Raw genomic sequence first — 20,307 nt, 5'->3', positions numbered from 1 at the left:
ATAGACCTTGTCAGCGGACACAGGCAGGGAGAGAGAGATGCCAGGGGGAGAATAGACCTTGTCAGCGGACACAGGCAGGGAGAGAGACATGCCAGGGGGAGAATAGACCTTGTCAGCGGACACAGGCAGGGAGAGAGAGATGCCAGGGGGAGAATAGACCTTGTCAGCGGACACAGGCAGGGAGAGAGAGATGCCAGGGGGAGAATAGACCTTGTCAGCGGACACAGGCAGGGAGAGAGAGATGCCAGGGGGAGAATAGACCTTGTCAGCGGACACAGGCAGGGAGAGAGAGATGCCAGGGGGAGAATAGACCTTGTCAGCGGACACAGGCAGGGAGAGAGAGATGCCAGGGGGAGAATAGACCTTGTCAGCGGACACAGGCAGGGAGAGAGAGATGCCAGGGGGAGAATAGACCTTGTCAGCGGACACAGGCAGGGAGAGAGAGATGCCAGGGGGAGAATAGACCTTGTCAGCGGACACAGGCAGGGAGAGAGAGATGCCAGGGGGAGAATAGACCTTGTCAGCGGACACAGGCAGGGAGAGAGAGATGCCAGGGGGAGAATAGACCTTGTCAATCCTGGCCCAGTCTGACAGAGGGTTATGGGAGGGACCGTATTGCGTTTCAGGAGTATCTAAAAGCAGCCTCACACTGCTCCAAGAAAACACTGCTACCCTCTATTATAACTATAGGTTATAACAGGAAAACACTGCTCTCTCTCCCCTCTATTATAACTATACATTTACATTTTAGTCATTTAGCAGACGCTCTTATCCAGAGCGACTTACAGTTAGTGAATACATATATATATATTTTTTTGTACTGGCCCCCCGTGGGAATCGAACCCACAACCCTGGCGTTGCAAACGCCATGCTCTATCAACTGAGCTACATCCCTGCTGGCCATTCCCTCCCCTACCCTGGACAACGCTGGGCCAATTGTGCGCCGCCTATGAGTCTCCCGGTCGCGGCCGGCTGCGACAAAGCCTGGATTCGAACCAGGATCTCTAGTGGCACAGTTAGCACTGCGATGCAGTGCCTTCGACCACTGCGCCACTCAGGAGTATAACAGGAAAACACTGCTCTCTCTGCCCTCTATTATAACTATAGGATATAACAGGAAAACACTGCTCTCTCTCCCCTCTATTATAACTATAGGATATAACAGGAAAACACTGCTCTCTCTGCCCTCTATTATAACTATAGGTTATAAACAGGAAAACACTGCTTTATACAGAGAATGGATAACGATAACCCCAAGCACTTTTCTTCCCAGAGCTCAAAGCCAACCCTCCGGGCAGCAGGTAGCTTAGTGGGTAAGAGCGTTGTGCCAGTAACCGAAAGGTCGCTGGTTCTAATCCCCGAGCCGACTTGGTGAAAAATCTGTCGATGTGCCCTTGAGCAAGGCACTTAACCCTAATTGCTCCTGTAAGTCGCTCTGGATAAGAGCGTCTGCTAAATGACAAAACAATTTTTGTCTGCCATACGATGCCCCAATAATGCTCTCTAACCACTGATTCATGGGTCTGAATAAACGGCCTGCTGTCTGCGTAATCAAGGACCTTCCCAGTATTCTGTACATGGCAAAGTGTTGACATAAATTGCTTTGTTTTTCAGAGTATACTCAAGAAACATGCACGGGTCAGACACTAGCCCTAGCCTGTATTGATTGGACCCATTGTTTAGCCAACCATCTGTTGTGCTCAGACCTTTACAGCTTGGTGCAACTCCCACCTGAGAAAGGCTGGGACTGGGATTGAAAACATCGAGGAGGACTTCAGGAACGGACTGAAACTCATGCTGCTGCTGGAAGTCATTTCTGGTACATCTCACATCCTGTATGTAGATCTGTGTGGGTGTGTCTGATACGTTAATACAGTCACATGTCTCCTCTTCCCCAGGTGAAGGACTTCAATAATACATTAACATGTCTCCTCTTCCCCAGGTGAAAGACTTCCCAAACCAGACAGAGGGAAGATGCGCTTCCACAAGATAGCCAACGTCAACAAAGCTCTGGAGTACATCACCAGCAAAGGAGTCAAGCTGGTCTCCATTGGAGCTGAAGGTATATTATAGTTCTATTTCACCACAGCTGAAGGTATATTATAGTTCTATTTCACCACAGCTGAAGGTATATTATAGTTCTATTTCACCACAGCTGAAGGTATATTATAGTTCTATTTCACCACAGCTGAAGGTATATTATAGTTCTATTTCACCACAGCTGAAGGTATATTATAGTTCTATTACACCACAGCTGAAGGTATATTATAGTTCTATTACACCACAGCTGAAGGTATATTATAGTTCTATTTCACCACAGCTGAAGGTATATTATAGTTCTATTTCACCACAGCTGAAGGTATATTATAGTTCTATTTCACCACAGCTGAAGGTATATTATAGTTCTATTTCACCACAGCTGAAGGTATATTATAGTTCTATTTCACCACAGCTGAAGGTATATTATAGTTCTATTTCACCACAGCTGAAGGTATATTATAGTTCTATTTCACCACAGCTGAAGGTATATTATAGTTCTATTTCACCACAGCTGAAGGTATATTATAGTTCTATTTCACCACAGCTGAAGGTATATTATAGTTCTATTTCACCACAGCTGAAGGTATATTATAGTTCTATTTCACCACAGCTGAAGGTATATTATAGTTCTATTTCACCACAGCTGAAGGTATATTATAGTTCTATTTCACCACAGCTGAAGGTATATTATAGTTCTATTTCACCACAGCTGAAGGTATATTATAGTTCTATTTCACCACAGCTGAAGGTATATTATAGTTCTATTTCACCACAGCTGAAGGTATATTATAGTTCTATTTCACCACAGCTGAAGGTATATTATAGTTCTATTTCACCACAGCTGAAGGTATATTATAGTTCTATTTCACCACAGCTGAAGGTATATTATAGTTCTATTTCACCACAGCTGAAGGTATATTATAGTTCTATTTCACCACAGCTGAAGGTATATTATAGTTCTATTTCACCACAGCTGAAGTTATATTATAGTTCTATTTCACCACAGCTGAAGGTATATTATTGTTCTATTTCACCACAGCTGAAGGTATATTATAGTTCTATTTCACCACAGCTGAAGGTATATTATAGTTCTATTTCACCACAGCTGAAGGTATATTATAGTTCTATTTCACCACAGCTGAAGGTATATTATAGTTCTATTTCACCACAGCTGAAGGTATATTATAGTTCTATTTCACCACAGCTGAAGGTATATTATAGTTCTATTTCACCACAGCTGAAGGTATATTATAGTTCTATTTCACCACAGCTGAAGGTATATTATAGTTCTATTTCACCACAGCTGAAGGTATATTATAGTTCTATTTCACCACAGCTGAAGGTATATTATAGTTATATTTCACCACAGCTGAAGGTATATTATAGTTCTATTTCACCACAGTTGAAGGTATATTATAGTTCTATTTCACCCAGCTGAAGGTATATTATAGTTCTATTTCACCACAGCTGAAGGTATATTATAGTTCTATTTCACCACAGCTGAAGGTATATTATAGTTCTATTTCACCACAGCTGAAGGTATATTATAGTTATATTGCACCACAGCTGAAGGTATATTATAGTTCTATTTCACCACAGCTGAAGGTATATTATAGTTCTATTTCACCACAGCTGAAGGTATATTATAGTTCTATTTCACCACAGCTGAAGGTATATTATAGTTCTATTTCACCACAGCTGAAGGTATATTATAGTTCTATTTCACCACAGCTGAAGGTATATTATAGTTCTATTTCACCACAGCTGAAGGTATATTATAGTTCTATTTCACCACAGCTGAAGGTATATTATAGTTCTATTTCACCACAGCTGAATATATATTATAGTTCTATTTCACCACAGCTGAAGGTATATTATAGTTCTATTTCACCACAGCTGAAGCTATATTATAGTTCTATTTCACCACAGCTGAAGGTATATTATAGTTCTATTTCACCACAGCTGAAGGTATATTATAGTTCTATTTCACCACAGCTGAAGGTATATTATAGTTACCACAGTCCACAAAAACACTACAGTAAATACTACAGTATTCTACAATCTGCAAAAACAGTACAGTAAATACTATAGTGTATACTACAGTTTTCTTTTATTTATCCTATGTTAACTGTAAATACTACAGTGTACTACAGTAAATGCTACATATTTCACTGCAGTGTTTTCGTGGTCTTTAGTACGCAAAAACACTACAGCGAATACTATAGTATTTATACCATAGTATACTATAGTATTTTATTTTTTAACGTGGGCTGTGTGACATTGAACACTGCATAGAATTTGAATGCCAGTATATTATACAGACCATCCAATTAGACAAACTTAATATAGGAATAGAAAACACAGACCTGGTTGACTAAGACTATGAATATAACATGATTGCTGTATTACTGACTTGTTTCTCCTGCAGAGATTGTGGATGGCAACATTAAGATGACTCTGGGGATGATCTGGACCATCATCCTGCGCTTCGCCATCCAAGATATCTCCGTGGAAGGTTAGCTAATATAGTCGTGTAGTTATAGTGTTATGTATAGTGATTAGTATGTCATCTCCGTGGAAGGTTAGCTAATATAGTCGTGTAGTTATAGTGTTATGTATAGTGATTAGCATGTCATCTCCGTGGAAGGTTAGCTAATATAGTCATGTAGTTATAGTGTTATGTATAGTGATTAGCATGTCATCTCCATGGAAGGTTAGCTAATATAGTCATGTAGTTATAGTGTTATGTATAGTGATTAGCATGTCATCTCCGTGGAAGGTTAGCTAATATAGTCATGTAGTTATAGTGTTATGTATAGTGATTAGTATGTCATCTCCGTGGAAGGTTAGCTGTTTATGTTATTGATGAGGATAGCCACTAACGACAGATCCTATTGGACTGTAGGTGCTATTCATAAGACAGAATTAGATATTAGAACACATCAGGTCAGTTTCCTGGACCCAGATTTCAGATTAGTCTTGGACTGAAAATCATCAACGACAGATTCTCCCTTAAAAGTGCTTGTTAGTCCAGGACCAGTCTGTGCCCGGGGGACCGTCCCGTAATGAATGTGGCTATCATAGATTACATTTTAGTCATTTAGCAGACGCTCTTATCCAGAGCGACTTACAGTTAGTGAGTGCATACATTTTTCATACTGCCCCCCCCCGTGGGAATCGAACCCACAACTCTGGCGTTGCAAGCGCCATGCTCTACCAACTGAGCTACAGGATTACCAACATAGAGCACATGACATGGGCCTTTGGAGAGTTTGATAGGGCCAGGGATGTATGGTTGTCACAATAAACATCACAATGTTCTCTCCTGTAGAAACCTCTGCTAAGGAGGGGCTTCTTTTATGGTGCCAGAGAAAGACTGCCCCCTACAGGAATGTCAATGTCCAGAACTTCCATGTCAGGTGAGTCCATTTACTTAGTGAGATTCAAGAAAATGGAAGTCCCATCACAGCCATGTAAATGGTTTTCTATTTGTCTGTGTTTTTAATATTTTCTACAAGAGGAGAGAGAGAGAGAGAGAGAGGAGAGCGAGAGAGAGAGAGAGCGATAGAGAGAGAGAGAGAGAGAGAGAGGAGAGAGAGAGAGAGAGGAGAGAGAGAGAGAGAGAGAGAGAGAGAGAGAGAGAGAGAGGGAGAGAGAGGAGAGAGAGAGAGAGAGAGAGAGAGAGAGAGAGAGAGAGAGAGAGAGAGGAGAGAGAGAGAGCTACATGTTAAAGAGAGAGAGAGAGAGAGAGAGGAGAGCTGCATGTTAAAGAGAGAGAGAGAGAGAGAGAGAGGAGAGCTGCATGTTAATTCAGCCTTTATCAGCAGCCCACTAGTCCAGTAATGCTTACGTTGCCCCATTTAAGATCAGGGCTTTAAAAAGACCACTCTGCTTTGCCATTCATTGGTTGTGATTAAATCTGATAAAGGCCCAGTGCAGTCAACATTCGTTTTTTCCTGTGTTTTGTATCATATTGTACAACAGCTGATGAAACTAACACCAGCACAAGTGTGAAAACATTTGATCAGTGTTATTTCCTGATAGTTTCTGGTTGAAAATTCAATCTACACAGAACCTTCTAATCAGCAGGTTTGCATGGGCGGGAGTCTCGGCTTGCCTGGTGACATCACCAGGTGGTAAATTGATTAATAGACCAATAACAAAGAGAGTTCCAACCACGCTACCAATAACAGCTAGTTTTCAGTTATCCCCTCCTCCCTCAGACCACTCCCAGAGAGTCCTAGCAAAATTCTGCTTGAGAAATCGTTTTTTTGCTAAAAAAGCTATTTTTGTCAATTTTAATGGAAAACTATTACACTAAGGTTCTTAATTGTTACCCAGAAATGATTTGATATTGATATAAAAACAGCTGCATTGGGCCTTTAACTGCTGGGTAGAAGCCTCTTCCCAGACTGAGCAATGTGTATTGATGTCAGCTTGGAGAATCACAACCATCCATTTGATTGAGTTCTGCAGCAGAGAGAGCAGTCTATTAGAAAGGCTTGTACCCTTTACTGATGATTTGTCGCCCAGAGATGGTTTGATTCCGTTTCTACCATTGTGGCTAGATGGAGTAGGCCTACAGCTCCATCTAGTGGTCACGTCAGGGACAACAGTTGTTGACAACTGTAGCGTTTTAGCTAACCCTTTCCTAACCTTAATCTCATTCTCCTAACCTGCTATGTTAATTCACCTAACCAGCTGCGTTAGTTCTAACCTGCCACGTTAATTATCCTAACCTGCCATGTTAATTATCCTAACCTGCCATGTTAATTATCCTAACCTGCCATGTTAATTATCCTAACCTGCCATGTTAATTATCCTAACCTGTCATGTTAATTATCCTAACCTGCCATGTTAATTATCCTAACCTGTCATGTTAATTATCCTAACCTGCCATGTTAATTATCCTAACCTACCATGTTAATTATCCTAACCTGCCATGTTAATTATCCTAACCTGCCATGTTAATTATCCTAACCTGCCATGTTAATTATCCTAACCTGCCATGTTAATTATCCTAACCTGCCATGTTAATTATCCTAACCTGCCATGTTAATTATCCTAACCTGCCATGTTAATTATCCTAACCTGCCATGTTAATTATCCTAACCTGCCATGTTAATTATCCTAACCTGCCATGTTAATTATCCTAACCTGCCATGTTAATTCTCCTAACCTGCCATGTTAATTATCCTAACCTGCCATGTTAATTATCCTAACCTGCCATGTTAATTATCCTAACCTGCCATGTTAATTATCCTAACCTGCCATGTTAATTATCCTAACCTGCCATGTTAATTATCCTAACCTGCCATGTTAATTATCCTAACCTGCCATGTTAATTATCCTAACCTGCCATGTTAATTACCCTAACCTACCATGTTAATTATCCTAACCTGCCATGTTAATTATCCTAACCTGCCATGTTAATTATCCTAACCTGCCATGTTAATTATCCTAACCTGCTATGTTAATTATCCTAACCTGCCATGTTAATTATCCTAACCTGCCATGTTAATTATCCTAACCTGCCATGTTAATTATCCTAACCTGCCATGTTAATTATCCTAACCTGCCATGTTAATTATCCTAACCTGCCATGTTAATTACCCTAACCTGCCATGTTAATTCTCCTAACCTGCCATGTTAATTATCCTAACCTGCCATGTTAATTATCCTAACCTGCCATGTTAATTATCCTAACCTGCCATGTTAATTATCCTAACCTGCCATGTTAATTCTCCTAACCTGCCATGTTAATTATCCTAACCTGCCATGTTAATTATCCTAACCTGCCATGTTAATTATCCTAACCTGCCATGTTAATTACCCTAACCTGCCATGTTAATTATCCTAACCTGCCATGTTAATTATCCTAACCTGCCATGTTAATTATCCTAACCTACCATGTTAATTATCCTAACCTGCCATGTTAATTATCCTAACCTACCATGTTAATTCTCCTAACCTGCCATGTTAATTATCCTAACCTGCCATGTTAATTCTCCTAACCTGCCATGTTAATTCTCCTAACCTGCCATGTTAATTATCCTAACCTGCCATGTTAATTATCCTAACCTGCCATGTTAATTATCCTAACCTGCCATGTTAATTATCCTAACCTGCCATGTTAATTATCCTAACCTGCCATGTTAATTATCCTAACCTACCATGTTAATTATCCTAACCTGCCATGTTAATTATCCTAACCTACCATGTTAATTCTCCTAACCTGCCATGTTAATTATCCTAACCTGCCATGTTAATTCTCCTAACCTGCCATGTTAATTCTCCTAACCTGCCATGTTAATTCTCCTAACCTGCCATGTTAATTCTCCTAACCTGCCATGTTAATTATCCTAACCTGCTATGTTAATTATCCTAACCTGCCATGTTAATTATCCTAACCTGCCATGTTAATTATCCTAACCTGCCATGTTAATTATCCTAACCTGCCATGTTAATTATCCTAACCTGCCATGTTAATTATCCTAACCTGCCACGTTAATTATCCTAACCTGCCACGTTAATTATCCTAACCTGCCATGTTAATTATCCTAACCTGCCATGTTAATTATCCTAACCTGCCATGTTAATTACCCTAACCTGCCATGTTAATTATCCTAACCTGCCATGTTAATTACCCTAACCTGCCATGTTAATTATCCTAACCTGCCATGTTAATTATCCTAACCTGCCATGTTAATTATCCTAACCTGCCATGTTAATTATCCTAACCTGCCATGTTAATTATCCTAACCTGCCATGTTAATTATCCTAACCTGCCATGTTAATTATCCTAACCTGCCATGTTAATTATCCTAACCTACCATGTTAATTATCCTAACCTGCCATGTTAATTATCCTAACCTGCCATGTTAATTACCCTAACCTGCCATGTTAATTATCCTAACCTGCCATGTTAATTATCCTAACCTGCCATGTTAATTATCCTAACCTGCCATGTTAATTATCCTAACCTGCCATGTTAATTATCCTAACCTGCCATGTTAATTATCCTAACCTGCCATGTTAATTATCCTAACCTGCCATGTTAATTATCCTAACCTGCCATGTTAATTATCCTAACCTGCCATGTTAATTATCCTAACCTGCCATGTTAATTATCCTAACCTGCCATGTTAATTACCCTAACCTGCCATGTTAATTATCTTAACCTGCCATGTTAATTATCCTAACCTGCCATGTTAATTATCCTAACCTGCCATGTTAATTATCCTAACCTGCCATGTTAATTACCCTAACCTGCCATGTTAATTATCCTAACCTGCCATGTTAATTATCCTAACCTGCCATGTTAATTATCCTAACCTGCCATGTTAATTATCCTAACCTGCCATGTTAATTATCCTAACCTGCCATGTTAATTATCCTAACCTGCCATGTTAATTATCCTAACCTGCCATGTTAATTATCCTAACCTACCATGTTAATTATCCTAACCTGCCATGTTAATTATCCTAACCTGCCATGTTAATTATCCTAACCTGCCATGTTAATTATCCTAACCTGCCATGTTAATTATCCTAACCTGCCATGTTAATTATCCTAACCTGCCATGTTAATTATCCTAACCTGCCATGTTAATTATCCTAACCTGCAACGTTAATTATCTTAACCTGCCATGTTAATTATCCTAACCTGCTATGTTAATTATCCTAACCTGCCATGTTAATTATCCTAACCTGCCATGTTAATTATCCTAACCTGCCATGTTAATTATCCTAACCTGCCATGTTAATTATCCTAACCTGCCATGTTAATTATCCTAACCTGCCATGTTAATTATCCTAACCTGCCATGTTAATTATCCTAACCTGCCATGTTAATTATCCTAACCTGCCATGTTAATTATCCTAACCTGCCATGTTAATTATCCTAACCTGCCATGTTAATTATCCTAACCTGCCATGTTAATTATCCTAACCTGCCATGTTAATTATCCTAACCTGCCATGTTAATTATCCTAACCTGCCATGTTAATTATCCTAACCTGCCATGTTAATTATCCTAACCTGCCATGTTAATTATCCTAACCTACCATGTTAATTATCCTAACCTACCATGTTAATTATCCTAACCTGCCATGTTAATTATCCTAACCTGCCATGTTAATTATCCTAACCTGCCATGTTAATTATCCTAACCTGCCATGTTAATTATCCTAACCTGCCATGTTAATTATCCTAACCTGCCATGTTAATTATCCTAACCTGCCATGTTAATTATCCTAACCTGCTATGTTAATTATCCTAACCTGCCATGTTAATTATCCTAACCTGCCATGTTAATTATCCTAACCTGCTATGTAAACATTCTGTGGCAACAAATCATCAGTATCAACACACTTGCACCTATCAGTCTGAGAACCAATGAACACAAAGCTTTAGTAGGAAGTCAAATGTAATTGTCCCTTGACCTTAGAAGACTATTCGATCCAGGCGTTTTTTAATTGGCTATTGATGTGGCTGCCCGCCGTGATGATGTAATATGATTCTCTCCCCCCCTGGTTGGCTGTGAAGCTGGAAGGACGGCCTTGCGTTGTGTGCCCTGATACACAGACACCGTCCTGACCTCATCGACTATGCCAAGCTCAACAAGGTCTCTGTTTGGTGTGGCCTGAGCCCCAATGCATGCTGGTCTAGGACTGGCTGAGTGCCAGTCTGCTTGTGCCTTCAGGCCAACTCCTTGTCACTCATTGTCATGGCATGATGACACTAACAGACTGGCACTCAGGCTAGTCTGGTCCTAGACCTGGGCTGAAGTGCATGATGGGAGATGCAGCCACCAACCACCATACTAACCCAACTGCCTGTTTACTTCATAGAGATTCACTGGTCAAGAGTCCTGTTTACTTCATAGAGATTCACTGGTCAAGAGTCCTGTTTACTTCATAGAGATTCACTGGTCAAGAGTCCTGTTTACTTCATAGAGATTCACTGGTCAAGAGTCCTGTTTACTTCATAGGGATTCACTGGTCAAGAGTCCTGTTTACTTCATAGAGATTCACTGGTCAAGAGTCCTGTTTACTTCATAGGGATTCACTGGTCAAGAGTCCTGTTCACTTCATAGAGATTCACTGGTCAAGAGGATGATAAAACGAAGATAAACTATATGATAAAACGAAGATAAACTATATGACAGTTATAGGAAGTAAACAAATGAAATCGAAGATGACAGCATTTTGGCTGCGCTACATAAAATCTAAGTGTACATTTAAACATTGTTTTCTGTAGGTAAATCTTTGTGCTTTCTTGATCCCACTTCTCTATTGACCTGTAATGGGAGAAGAACATCTTTTGTCATTCCACCAGTAATGTCTTTCTTTCTCTGGGGGCGAAGACAACAGGAGAGAGAGAGGTGCTCCTTCTGTCCGACGCTGGAGACAGAGCCGTGGAGATCCCAGGCTTACTGCAGCTAGGACCCTAGTTAATCAGGGCGGCGGGTAGCCTAGCAGTTAAAACGTTGTGCCAGTAATCCTAAGGTCGCTGGTTTGAATCCCCGAGCCGACTAGGTGAAAAACCTGCCGGTGTGCTCTTGAGCAAGGCACTTAACCCTAATTGCCTCTGTAAGTCACAATGGATAAGAGCTTCTGCTAAATGTAACATCTTACGACGGCCAGCAAAAGCCTTCTAGTGTGGGCATCATTCCTCCATTCCTCTCCTCCCTTACCCCAACTCTATCACGTCCAGCCTGGAGGAGATGACGGGTTTCAGTCTACAGCGTCATACTGTAGCCTAGAGCTACCTACAGTCAGACTACTTAGGTCCTAGGCTTTAGGGGCTCTTCTATGGCTTAACTGTCTCCAGGTCATCCTGACTTGTGACCTTTCGAGTGTGTGGTTTTAGCATTGAGATGTGCTAACATGGCCTCGTGGTCTGTGTCTGCAGTGCTGTAACATTATCCCAGGCCACACAGCCATAGCCTTGACACTGCTGAGCAGAACAGGGTTAGCCCATACCAGAACAGGGCTAGCCCATACCAAAACAGGGTTAGCCTTGACCCGCTGAGCAGATCCCCTGGTCGCACATAGACATAGCCCACAGGTGGGTGCCAAAGTTTCCTGGGGGGTTGCGGGACATTCCTTGATTTGTTATTTTTACAAATTGGTGATTGTTTAAACCGAGCCACAACGACTGTACAAACCGAGCTATGACACCTGGTTGATAACATCTGGGACATTAAGAACACCTGGTTGATAACATCTGGGACATTAAGAACACCTGGTTGATAACATCTGGGACATTAAGAACACCTGGTTGATAACATCTGGGACATTAAGAACACCTGGTTGATAACATCTGGGACATTAAGGCACAGTGTGTAGGACCAAGGCTAAAGGCCTACTAATGTATTGTATGTCCCCCTGGAGTTGCCATGTTGAATGTTGAAACTGTTACATTTACTAGCCCATATTGTGTTGCATGGTAGTAGTATGATTGAATTACATGTTTTTACATTTTACATTGATGATGTGTTGAATACAGTATGGATGAATATTTTATTATATAGTTATACAGTATCTTTCCATGTCTAGTTATGGTGTATTTTACCTCTATTCCATGCAGGATGACCCTCTGGGTAATCTGAACCTGGCCTTTGAAGTGGCAGAGAAATACCTGGACATCCCCAAGATGTTGGACGCTGAAGGTAAATATTCTAGATCAGGGGCCTCCAACCTTTTCTAGCGTGACAGCTACTTTTAAAAAACATTTCGCGAGCTACTACTTTTTCCCACCAGGAAACTCCTTAGTGGACAAGAGAAAGCAGTGCAGTATGTGTTCTGTAAATATACCTGGTCAAATAATGGTTCATAAACAACTCTAAGGGGGGCCCTATAAAATATGTGATTTTTCCCCCCCCAAATTATGTTTTATATTTTCCCAAATTATGTTTTCTTAGGTAAATTTTTCCTGGTTTGAGATTTTTGTTTTGTTTTTCACTCTCGAAATTACAATTGTTCGTAGAGAAACAACGAAATTTGATGTTTCTGAGTCCATGGCAACGCTTAAATCACATCAGAATACTTTCTTTTGAGGTCTGGAAGAAAATGATCAAATGTAGATTTTTGAGTGTATTTCCCCTTTAATAATGGCTCATCCAGCCAGTGAGGAATGTGCCGTCTAATGCGCCGGTCCAGCGATGGTTCTGTCTAATGCGCCGGTCCAGCGATGGTTCTGTCTAATGCGCCGGTCCAGTGATGGTTCTGTCTAATGCGCCGGTCCAGCGATGGTTCTGTCTAATGCGCCGGTCCAGCGATGGTTCTGTCTAATGCGCCGGTCCAGTGATGGTTCTGTCTAATGCGCCGGTCCAGCGATGGTTCTGTCTAATGCGCCGGTCCAGTGATGGTTCTGTCTAATGCGCCGGTCCAGTGATGGTTCTGTCTAATGCGCCGGTCCAGCGATGGTTCTGTCTAATGCGCTGGTCCAGTGATGGTTCTGTCTAATGCGCCGGTCCAGTGATGGTTCTGTCTAATGCGCCGGTCCAGTGATGGTTCTGTCTAATGCGCCGGTCCAGCGATGGTTCTGTCTAATGCGCCGGTCCAGTGATGGTTCTGTCTAATGCGCCGGTCCAGTGATGGTTTTGTCTAATGCGCCAGTCCAGTGATGGTTCTGTCTAATGCGCCAGTCTAGCGATGGTTCTGTCTAATGCGCCGGTCCAGCGATGGTTCTGTCTAATGCGCCGGTCCAGTGATGGTTCTGTCTAATGCGCCGGTCCAGCGATGGTTCTGTCTAATGTGCCGGTCCAGTGATGGTTCTGTCTAATGCGTCGGTCCAGCGATGGTTCTGTCTAATGCGCCGGTCCAGTGATGGTTCTGTCTAATGCGCCGGTCCAGTGATGGTTCTGTACTGTTGCTGTTCATTACATGGTAAAGTTGGCAAATAACTAATAATAGATACAAATTATAGACTTCTGACAAGCAATCAGGAGCCCCGTGTAGCTCAGTTGGTAGAGCACGGCGCTTGCAACGCCAGGGTTGTGGGTTCGTTTCCCACGGCGGGGCCAGTATGAAAAAAGAAAAGAAAAAAATGTTGCAGTTAACATTTAATTGAGAAGGATTTTGGGGAAAGTATTTCTGCCAACACACAAGACGGTTATCACATCAACCGGCTACACACTGAGAGATAGACAAACGCCTGCACCACACAGACAGACTGGGGTAATATTGCTGGAAATTAATTGGCAGATATTGTGTTAGGTTTGGCTTTTTAAGCCAATAGTGGCTAACCAGGGGTGGGATAATGTCAGTGTTGCGTTGATTAGACAGTGGCTGGTGGCTTGTGGTGTCTGATACTTGTGAGATTTGTTAATGACAGTTTGTGGTGGAACGGGTGAAACTTGCATGTACTGTCAGAATAGTTTGGTGAGCGACTCATCGGTGAGCTGGTATGTCTCAGAATAGTTTGGTGAGCGACTCATAGGTGAGCTGGTATGTCTCAGAATAGTTTGGTGAGCGACTCATAGGTGAGCTGGTATGTCTCAGAATAGTTTGGTGAGCGACTCATCGGTGAGCTGGTATGTCTCAGAATAGTTTGGTGAGCGACTCATAGATGAGCTGGTATGTCTCAGAATAGTTTGGTGAGCGACTCATAGGTGAGCTGGTATGTCTCAGAATAGTTTGGTGAGCGACTCATCGGTGAGCTGGTATGTCTCAGAATAGTTTGGTGAGCGACTCATAGGTGAGCTGGTATGTCTCAGAATAGTTTGGTGAGCGACTCATAGGTGAGCTGGTAGCTCTCAGAATAGTTTGGTGAGCGACTCATAGGTGGTCTGGTATGTCTCAGAATAGTTTGGTGAGCGACTCATAGGTGAGCTGGTATGTCTCAGAATAGTTTGGTGAGCGACTCATAGGTGGTCTGGTATGTCTCAGAATAGTTTGGTGAGCGACTCATCGGGGAGCTGGTATGTCTCAGAATAGTTTGGTGAGCGACTCATCGGGGAGCTGGTATGTCTCAGAATAGTTTGGTGAGCGACTCATAGGTGAGCTGGTATGTCTCAGAATAGTTTGGTGAGCGACTCATAGGTGGTCTGGTATGTCTCAGAATAGTTTGGTGAGCGACTCATAGGTGAGCTGGTATGTCTCAGAATAGTTTGGTGAGCGACTCATAGGTGAGCTGGTATGTCTCAGAATAGTTTGGTGAGCGGCTCATAGGTGAGCTGGTATGTCTCAGAATAGTTTGGTGAGCGACTCATAGGTGAGCTGGTAGCTCTCAGAATAGTTTGGTGAGTGACTCATAGGTGGTCTGGTATGTCTCAGAATAGTTTGGTGAGCGACTCATAGGTGAGCTGGTATGTCTCAGAATAGTTTGGTGAGCGACTCATCGGGGAGCTGGTATGTCTCAGAATAGTTTGGTCTGGTAGCTCGTGATCGACCTGTTGGAGACTCCTGTTTTAGATATACACTATATATACAAAAGTACCCCTTCAAATTAGTGGATTTGGCTATTTCAGCCACACCCATTGCTGACAGGTGTATAGAATCGAGCACACAGCCATGCGATCTCCATAGACAAACATTGGCAGTAGAATGGCCTTACTGAAGAGATCAGTGACTTTCAACGTTGCACCGTCATAGGATGCCACCTTTCCAACAAGTCAGTTTGTCAAATTTCTGCCCTGCTAGAGCTGCCCCGGTCAACTGTAAGTGCTGTTATTGTGAAGTGGAAACGTCTAGGAGCAACAACGGCTCAGCCGCAAAGTGGTAGGCCACACAAGCTCACAGAACGGGACCGCCGAGTACTGAAGCGCGTAGCGCATAAAAATAATCTGTCCTCGGTTGCAACACTCACTACCGAGTTCCAAACTGCCTCTGGAAGCAACGTCAACATGAAATGGGTTTCCATGGCCGAGCAGCCACACACAAGCCTAAGATCACCATGCGCAATGCCAAGCATTGGCTAGAGTGGTGTAAAGCTCACCGCCATTGGACTCTGGAGGAATGAATCACGCTTCACCATCTGGCAGTCCGACGGACGAATCTGGGTTTGGTGGATGTCAGGACAACGCTACCTGCCCGAATGCATATTGCCAACTGTAAAGTTTGGTGGAGGGGGAATAATGGTCTGGGTCAGTTTTTCATGATTCGGGCTAGGCCCCTTAGTTCCAGTGAAGGGAAATCTTAACGCTACAGTATACAATGACATTCTAGACGATTCGGTGCTTCCAGCTTTGTGGCAACAGTTTGGGGAAGGCCCTTTCCTGTTTCAGCATGACAATGCCCCCGTGCACAAAGCGAAGTCCATACAGAAATGGTTTGTCGAGATCAGTGTGGAAGAACTTGACTGGCCTGCACAGAGCCCTGACCTCAACCCCATCAAACACCTTTGGGATGAATTGGAACGCCGACTGCGAGCCAGGCCTAATCGCCCAACATCAGTGCCCGACCTCACTTATGCTCTTGTGGCTGAACGGAAGCCAGTCCCCGCCGCAATGTTCCAACATCTAGTGGAAAGCCTTCCCAGAAGACTGGAGGCTGCTATAGCAGCAAAGGAGGGGGACCAACTCCATATTAATGCCCATGATTATGGAATGAGATGTTTGACGAGCAGGTGTCCACATACTTTTGGTCATGTAGTAGTTAACACATCTAGACCTGATGACGGGGCCATTGTGGCCTGTGTGTCCTGTTTCTATCATAGCTTTGCTTTGGCTCTGAAGGTGACACCATTATTTAATGGTATTTTTCTAAATTTTCTCCAGCTTTTTTTCTTAATTTTTTTAAATAAAAAATTATACTCTCTTTTGGAGAATCTACAGTACCTCTTTTCAATTTTTAACATTTAACATTTAAGTCATTTAGCAGACGATCTTATCCAGAGCGACTTACAAATTGGTGCATTCACCTTAATTATGGTGTAAAATAAGTATTTGGTCACCTACAAACAAGCAAGATTTCTGGCTCTCACAGACCTGTAACTTCTTCTTTAAGAGGCTCCTCTGTCCTCCACTCGTTACCTGTATTAATGGCACCTGTTTGAACTTGTTATCAGTATAAAATACACCTGTCCACAACCTCAAACAGTCTCACTCCAAACTCCACTATGGCCAAGACCAAAGAGCTGTCAAAGGACACCAGAAACAAAATTGTAGACCTGCACCAGGCTGGGAAGACTGAATCTGCAATAGGTAAGCAGCTTGGTTTGAAGAAATCAACTGTGGGAGAAATTATTAGGAAATGGAAGACATACAAGACCACTGATAATCTCCCTCGATCTGGGGCTCCACGCAAGATCTCACGAACGGTGAGCAAAAATCCCAGAACCACACGGGGGGACCTAGTGAATGACCTGCAGAGAGCTGGGACCAAAGTAACAAAGCCTACCATCAGTAACACACTATGCCGCCAAGGACTCAAATCCTGCAGTGCCAGACGTGTCCCCCTGCTTAAGCCAGTACATGTCCAGGCCCGTCTGAAGTTTGCTAGAGTGCATTTGGATGATCCAGAAGAGGATTGGGAAAATGTCATATGGTCAGATGAAACCAAAATATAACTTTTTGGTAAAAACTCAACTCGTCTAGTTTGGAGGACAAAGAATGCTGAGTTGCATCCAAAGAACACCATACCTACTGTGAAGCATGGGGGTGGAAACATCATGCTTTGGGGCTGTTTTTCTGCAAAGGGACCAGGACGACTGATCCGTGTAAAGGAAAGAATGAATGGGGCCATGTATCGTGAGATTTTGAGTGAAAACCTCCTTCCATCAGCAAGGGCATTGAAGATGAAACGTGGCTGGGTCTTTCAGCATGACAATGATCCCAAACACACCGCCCGGGCAACGAAGGAGTGGCTTCGTAAGAAGCATTTCAAGGTCCTGGAGTGGCCTTGCCAGTCTCCAGATCTCAACCCCATAGAAAATCTTTGGAGGGAGTTGAAAGTCTGTGTTGCCCAGCGACAGCCCCAAAACATCACTGCTCTAGAGGAGATCTGCATGGAGGAATGGGCCAAAATACCAGCAACAGTGTGTGAAAACCTTGTGAAGACTTAGAGAAAACGTTTGACCTGTGTCATTGCCAACAAAGGGTATATAACAAAGTATTGAGAAACTTTAGTTATTGACCAAATACTTATTTTCCACCATAATTTGCAAATAAATTCATAAAAAATCCTACAATGTGATTTTCTGGATTTTTTTTCCTAATTTTGTCTGTCATAGTTGATGTGTACCTATGATGAAAATTACAGGCCTCTCATCTTTTTAAGTGGGAGAACTTGCACAATTGGTGGCTGACTAAATACTTTTTTCCCCCACTGTATATCACTGCTTCCACTCTCTCATCCTCTCTCTCGCTCTCTCTCTCTCTCTCTCTCTCTCCTCTCTCTCTCTGTCTCTCTCTCTCTGGATGGCTTATATATCACTGCTTCCACTCTCTCATCCTCTCTCTCTCTCTCTCTCTGTCTCTCTCTCTCTCTCTCTCTCTCTCTCTCTCTCTCTCTCTCTCTCTCTCTCTCTGTCTCATCTAGTCTCTCTCTCCTCGTCTCTCCTCTCTCCTCTCTCTCTTCTCTCTCTCTCTTCTTCTCATCTGTCTCCTCTCTTCTCTCTCTCTCTCTCCTCTCTCTCTCTCTCTCTCTCTCTCTCTCTCTCTCTCTCTCTCTCTCTGTCTCCTCTCTCTCTGTCTCTCTCTCTCTCTCTCTCTGTCTCTCTCTTCTCTCTGTCTCTCTCTCTTCTCGCTCTCTCTCTCTCTCTCTCTCTCATCTCTCTCTCTCTCTCTCTCTCTCTCTCTCTCTCTGGATGGCTTATATATCACTGCTTCCACTCTCTCGCCCTCCCTTGACGCACAAGGCTCTCCTTTTGTTTTACCCACTGAACCTGACCAGTCCTCAGTTTGATTTGATACTGTTGACCTGTAAAACATCAGTGTGATACGCATCTCAGAGCTCCCCCTTCTCTGTTCTTTTCTACCCCCCCCCCCCCCCCTCCACTCCAGACATCATCAACACCCCCAAGCCTGATGAGAGAGCTATCATGACCTATGTCTCCTGCTTCTACCATGCTTTTGCTGGAGCAGAGCAGGTAGAGAGCCCTTTGAGTATGTGTGGTTTTGGACTGCAGTGATTATTGAAGTGCCCGAATGCTTGAATGGCCACGTGCAAATACTACCATTTACTGTAAGTAGGTTCTCACACAATGAATTACTGTTGAATATTTTAACATGGGATCCCTTGTTCCTGTCTGAAATATTAAACATGTGTTATCCAAAACTTACATATCTAAAAAATATAACCAATAAAACTTTGATTTTAAATCTTGGCTGTCATCACATTATTTTAGGGTGCTTGATCACACCAGCAATACAAACTGTCCAAACTGTTTCCATATGATGTGACAAATGATTTGACAGTAATGTGACATGTTGCTGTGGGTCTCTACAGGCGGAGACAGCAGCCAACCGTATCTGTAAGATTCTGGGAGTCAACCAGGAGAATGAGAAACTCATGGAGGAATATGAGAAACTGGCCAGTGAGGTAATAATCACACACACTCAGGGCCACACCCTTTTAGGAGGAAAACAGCTTAAATAACACAATGTGACTGTTTCTCCAGCTACTTCTTGTCACTCAATTATGACTCATCAATATCAATCATATGACTGATTAATATTAATTATATGACTGATCAATATCAATCACATTACTTATCAATATCAATCATATGGCTGATCAATATCAATCATATGACTGATCAATATCAATCATATGACTGAGCAATATCAATCACATTACATATCAATATCAATCATATGATTGAACAATATCAATCACATGACTTATCAATATCAATCATATGGCTGATCAATATCAATCACATTACTTATCAATATCAATCATATGACTGAGCAATATAAATCACATTACTTATCAATATCAATCATATGACTGATCAATATCAATCATATGGCTGATCAATATCAATCATATGACTGATCAATATCAATTGTAGACATGTGAACAATGGGTGAACGATCTGGATCTATCCATGAACCATCCAAATCTTTGAATATTGACTACTGTAAGAACGTTACCTCTGATGTCTTTACTAAACATGGAACCCCTGTAATCCTCCATACAGTACCCTCCATACTGTACCCTCCATAATGTTACCCTCCATACTGTACCCTCCATACTATACCCTCCATACTGTACCCTCCATACTGTACCCTCCATACTGTTACCCTCCATACTGTTACCCTCCATACTGTACCCTCCATACTGTTACCCTCCATACTGTTACCCTCCATACTGTA

General features: G+C 42.3%; 1 protein-coding gene across 3 annotated transcripts in view; it reads left to right on the top strand.

Moving 5' to 3' along the window:
- Nucleotides 1-1,779: 1,779 nt before the first annotated feature.
- The window catches only part of LOC311120748 (alpha-actinin-2-like), a gene marked incomplete at its 5' end in the record, with an annotated part of 43,843 nt that continues 25,315 nt past the window's right edge, over nucleotides 1,780-20,307 (top strand). For 2 of the 3 annotated variants that reach the window (XM_084195323.1, XM_084195322.1), the window contains 8 exons: nucleotides 1,780-1,819; nucleotides 1,943-2,062; nucleotides 4,469-4,555; nucleotides 5,372-5,459; nucleotides 10,587-10,665; nucleotides 12,633-12,714; nucleotides 18,991-19,076; nucleotides 19,436-19,528. In XM_084195323.1, the coding sequence (XP_084051449.1) occupies nucleotides 1,795-1,819; nucleotides 1,943-2,062; nucleotides 4,469-4,555; nucleotides 5,372-5,459; nucleotides 10,587-10,665; nucleotides 12,633-12,714; nucleotides 18,991-19,076; nucleotides 19,436-19,528 (660 nt within the window). The remainder of the gene's footprint in view (nucleotides 1,820-1,942; nucleotides 2,063-4,468; nucleotides 4,556-5,371; nucleotides 5,460-10,586; nucleotides 10,666-12,632; nucleotides 12,715-18,990; nucleotides 19,077-19,435; nucleotides 19,529-20,307) is intronic. The other variant, XM_084195321.1, reaches the window with a different exon arrangement.

Source organism: Coregonus lavaretus (genome assembly GCF_964263955.1).
Source record: "Coregonus lavaretus genome assembly, contig: HAP1_SCAFFOLD_2490, whole genome shotgun sequence".
In the NCBI taxonomy this organism is placed as follows: Eukaryota; Metazoa; Chordata; class Actinopteri; order Salmoniformes; family Salmonidae; genus Coregonus; species Coregonus lavaretus.
Note: the sequence above shows the minus strand (reverse complement) of the source record. Positions and strands in the feature narration are given on the sequence as shown.